General features: G+C 37.7%; 1 protein-coding gene across 5 annotated transcripts in view; it reads left to right on the top strand.

Annotated features, from left to right (window-relative positions):
- The first annotated feature begins 230 nt into the window (after nucleotides 1-230).
- The window catches only part of LOC105459670 (ATP-binding cassette sub-family G member 1-like), a 19,312-nt gene continuing 14,446 nt past the window's right edge, over nucleotides 231-5,096 (top strand). Inside the window, exons 1-3 of one of the 5 annotated variants that reach the window (XM_011705883.1) lie at nucleotides 231-554; nucleotides 1,473-1,595; nucleotides 3,182-3,512. In XM_011705883.1, the coding sequence (XP_011704185.1) occupies nucleotides 3,221-3,512 (292 nt within the window). In that variant the 5' untranslated portion in view covers nucleotides 231-554; nucleotides 1,473-1,595; nucleotides 3,182-3,220. Of the gene's footprint in view, nucleotides 555-676; nucleotides 858-1,472; nucleotides 1,596-3,181; nucleotides 3,513-5,096 lie in introns of those variants that run through there. The other 4 variants (XM_011705882.1, XM_011705879.1, XM_011705880.1 and 1 more) reach the window with 4 other exon arrangements.

Here is a 5,096-nt window from a genome sequence, read left to right as displayed (position 1 = left end):
AATAGATCAAGTCATCCGGTGCACCGTGAGAAATTTATTTGACCCCGAAACGACCGATTCCAACGATCGGTTTGAATTGTGTGGGTAGCAAAAATTTACGGGGAGTCGGCCGCGAAAGAAATCGATATTCGCGTAGTGGCGCCAAAGCGATAGAGTTCGGAAGCCATTTCGCCCGCGCTCTAGGCTCTTCGCCTTTGTGTCCGCCCGATAGAAACGCGATCGACGGAAATGTTGACCAGTCACGCCTCGTTCGTCAAAGGACTCATCCCGTATTTTAGTCGCGACGTTGATTCATGACACCCGCCACACCGCGTGCGGCTGCCTCCTCCGCGGCGTAACTAGGAGCGCGCCCGTTGCGAGGAGGCTCTCATGCCATACATATACACTAACAGGGAGAGATATAGCTGGTGCGGGAGCAAGCCAACGTTATTTCCGAGTCAGTCTATCGCCGTTGCTGGTGGCGGTGCCGCTAAGCTCTGCTACGTTCCGTCGCTTGCGGTGCCTCTACCACGGGCAGTGTGAATCGTGTCAATTGACGAACCGCGACCGACGACGTGAGTTATCCGCGTGTCATCAATACTACCTACCGCGTTTCCCAAGCAATATAGGGACGCCGCCAAAACGCGCAAAAATTCGGAGCAAAATTCGAGTATTCGAGACGTTCGAGACTGTAAATATCCCTGTAAATAACCGTGATGTCGTACATAGACTTTGGTATACTTGCAAAACGATTTCTTATCTACGAATTTTTTTAGTTAATTTGAAAATAATTTACTGGTTGTTTAGAAATGCCGAGCAAATAATTTTCACAATTACGAGTAATCGAACCTCGGAGACTTTGAGAAATTACGGACATTGTGAGTGAACTATATTGTGTTTCATTTAACTTCAACTAAATAAGAGAAGAATTTAAGAGTCAATTAAAAAGACAGTTGGAATTTAATACGCAAAAAGACAGAAAAATAAAAAATACATAGGGAAAAAAACAGCGCAAACGTTATCGAACTATATACTCATACACAACACAAATATTTGTAAATAATTACGAGATACAATAAGAAACAAAATAATATAGATATGTAGGACTAGAGAGATAATAAACTCTGTCCTATTTTTATTACTTATTTTTTCTTCTTATTTACGTTCTTTTTACATGGTTTCTTATCGTTATACAACACTGACTACAACAGTTGGTAGATAAAGAAAGACGAAACAAGTGCGAAATCATTTGTTACTTAAAAGCAGAAGTATGTACATGGAATAACGCGCAAGTAATTCGAAACATTTTAAAATATATATAAATGTAAAAATGTCGTCGCTTTTTCGATTAGCACAAAAAGCTTTTAATAAAGCATGATTCCACGAAGTGGACGTCACACGCCGGAAATGCGTCAATGATTCTAATTATCGCGACTTCGTTGCTTTCCGCGTGCATGCGGAGACAGGCTTTTCTGAAACCCGCACCTTTGCAGCAGGTAGAACCGGAAGAGGGTACCGATCGTTGCAGCCGGCAGGGTTGCGGGTTTGACACGCGGGGACGTTGCTGCCCTCGTCTCATAGCGGATCTTAAATGAATCAGGCCCTTCGATCGCGCGGTGCGTGACTAAAACTGCCAGCGGAATAAACTGCGGAAGGCTGAGTCAGTCGGCTTGTAAAACCGCACGACTACATTGTACTCCCGTCGAGTTAATTCTCGCGTCCGGAGTGAGAAATAAAAAACGGGAAAACATTAAAGGAAGACATTCTTGTGGAAACTTTTTTTTAAACTTAAGCGCACAATTTTTCATAATCGCGTAACACGTATACGCGAAGAGACTGCGAACTGACGTTCCATATAGTGCAATGTAGTGTGTATTATATGCAGTAATGTGTATACTTTGAACTTAAGCCGTGAGCCCTATTTTTATCTCAATTTATTTTTCTTTTATCTTCTTTTTCTTCAGTTTCCTTTTACTTCAGTTCCTGGTAATTTGTTGATGCCATTTGCGTATGTTTCTTTCTTGTTTGTTAAATTTAATTTTACAATTTTCACAATGTAATATATTTCACAATGAAGTATTATTATTATTATTATTATCATTAATAAATAAGTTAATTTTGTAAAGATTTTAAAAAGAAGAAAGGAATTCAATTAACATCACAGAGGTCTTCCAAGAGCCAATTATTCGGGGCTTCCTTGACCTCCATTTCTAAACCTATAGCAACACCGTCCTATCGTTTGACACGGGCGCGCGTATGTGTGTTTATTAGCCGTAATTCACCGACGTCGCGGATGCTCGATCGAACACTTGCGCGGCTGAAGTTCAATGTGCTGCATAAGATTTCCGTAATGGCGCATGCGTGAGATGTAAATTCCCAGATGACAGTCGCGCGTTCACTTTGGTTATTTATTATGTATAAAAACTATAACGATTTACACGTGTCGCGTGTAAGAACTGCATGGTTGTTTTCGAACGTTTCAAAAAGAAAAAAAGAGAAGAAAAAAACAGAGAAGAATAAACGATCTGTTTCCTCCTCGAGAAGAGGAATCTTCTGACCTCCTGAAGTCTGAATACACATACCATTGTAACTCGCTAATATAAAAAAAAACGCAGAGCTCCGATCCTCTTTATCTGTCAAAGGAACAGCGTCATCAAGATATTTGCAGTTGTCATCTTCTGTATTGTAACATAGGGCGGTTTATAGTCCGATCTTATATTCAAGATCATCTTAAGTACGATCTCGAGACACACTGTACGGTCTCTTCACTGATTGAATGACGTTGTAAGCCTATCCAGACTTAAGATGATATTGAACACGCGAAAAGAACGGTTTTGCTAAAGTATCTAAAAATTTGGCTGACACAGAAAATAATCTGAAAATTAATTTTGTTATACTATCAAAATAATTATGTAGCACACTTTTAAGCTGGTTGCTAGAACGTCAAAATTTCTTTGCATCACTCATTATGCTTGAACCTGCATTATAATTCTGATAGTCCAGCAAAATTATTTTCAGATCTCCAACTGAGTTTTTAGGTGCTTTGACGAAATCGTTCTTCCCGTGACACACAAGACAGGACTATGAATAGACAAGGATCGGTTAGAGGTGACACTTTCGAAGCTCGTGATACTTTATTTTTCTCTCGTTTTTCCTCCCCTGATTCCTATTAATACCCATTCTTTTGTCCATTCGGTTTCAGTAGGCATCATTTCTTCCCGCCCGCATCGTTTCCCTGCTGATGCCGAACGGCTCGTTGCGGAAAAAAGTATCGCGTAATGACAACCGTCCACTGAAGACTAAACTGTTCTCGAGAATATTCCGGTGTGGGAAAATCGTCATGGATCTTACTCCAGAAAACAACATAAATATTGCCGGTAACGGCGTAAATGGCGTAAACGGCGTTCACGGGAATGCAAAAGATGCCTTTAACAATGGCAACGGCACTCCATGTATGTCGTATCTTTCGAAAATGGCTGCGGTGGATATCGAATTCAACGATGTGACATATTCAGTGCCGAGCCCACGAAAAGGTAACTGATCACCTTTTAAGATTAATATACGATTAATATCCAGGTCCGGCAGAATAATATGTATAAGCGAGCACGACGTGATTCCTTACGAAAAAAATAAGAACAAAAATTTATTGTTAATTATACGCAGGATCTGGCTAAATAATATGTACAAACGGGCATAACATAATTTCTTGTAAAAAAATAACAAAAATATAGAATAAAATTTTTTTAATATTAATTTGAACCATACCGTACGTAAAAATAAATTTGAGAACGCTGTCTACGGTCACGGCTGAATCTTAGTGCCTAATAAAATCTATATGAATTTTCAAATTCGTTATTAAGACTTTTTTAAACTGCCGGTCGAATCAATGTCGGATTTGGAATCATTAGCCGAAGGAATAGCGAGATCATAATTAATCTTCATTCTTTAGTAATTCGACGAGAAAATTTTATTTTCGGTTTAACTTTCGAGAAAATCGAGTTTAAAAATCTGCATGCGTATGCTATTATAGCTAAGATATGTTTCGTCGAGCGACGTATTGTTAAACAATGTCTACATGGCATTTAAAAGCTACTGATAATGAGTTCAAGGAAAAACACAAAGAAAATTTTTAATAAAAAAATTTTATTTTATCAATTACAGAATTGTTGAAACTGTTGTCCTCGTTATCGGATGTATAACTGTGCTCGTCTCGGCAACGTATTTTGATTTTTCAATTCTGCGTGATTAATTGATTGTACTATTTTGATTGATTGGTCTCGACTGTCGATATCTTCACGTCGTGATATTGAATGAAAATTGATTCGGTAGTAGAATATTGTTCATAAACATGATACGCGTATATGTCGCTCAACGAATCGTAACTTAGCTATAAATAACATACTGCGTACGCAGCGGATTTTCAAACTTGATTTTCTCGAAATTAGCTAATTGTAAGCCAAAAATTAAAAAATTTTGTTCTACATTTTTTCTTATTTTTTCATAAGGAAACACGCCATTATATTATTCGACTAGACCCTGTATGATTAACAATAAAAATTTTAAATCATTTTATATTTTAAACTGGAATCTCTCTTCGCGAACGAAATAGCTTCGTGACGCATCAAGTCAATCTTTTTTTCTCGAGAATTCAGTAATCATGTCCTAAGATTACTACAATTAACAATAAAAATTTCAAGTTGTTTCATATTTTTAATTTCTCCCGGAATAGTTTATTCGCGTGCAAAATACATAATTTCGCAACACAATCTTTTTTTCTTGGAAATCCGGGTACCCGTCTATTTTTACAATTATTACCGATAAAATAATAGATCCAGCATTTTACAAGATAAACGTTACGCAATCTAAAGAGGACCAATATATTGCAAAGTATGTTTTACGCAAAGCTATTCATTTTATGTCGGGAAATAATCTTGGATCATGATGTATACCGCTTAATTGATGCATGTACATTCGATTATATTCAATGTATATTCAATGTATGTATTAAAACATTTATTTCAGATAAGAGCGTATTAATTATACGAAAGAAATACGCTGAGCGTGCACTTCCCGGATATACTTATCAGTATATAAACACACACACACACACACACACA

This window comes from Wasmannia auropunctata, unplaced genomic scaffold, assembly GCF_000956235.1.
Source record: "Wasmannia auropunctata unplaced genomic scaffold, wasmannia.A_1.0 LD334171.1, whole genome shotgun sequence".
NCBI classification, from domain to species: domain Eukaryota; kingdom Metazoa; phylum Arthropoda; class Insecta; order Hymenoptera; family Formicidae; genus Wasmannia; species Wasmannia auropunctata.
Note: the sequence above shows the minus strand (reverse complement) of the source record. Positions and strands in the feature narration are given on the sequence as shown.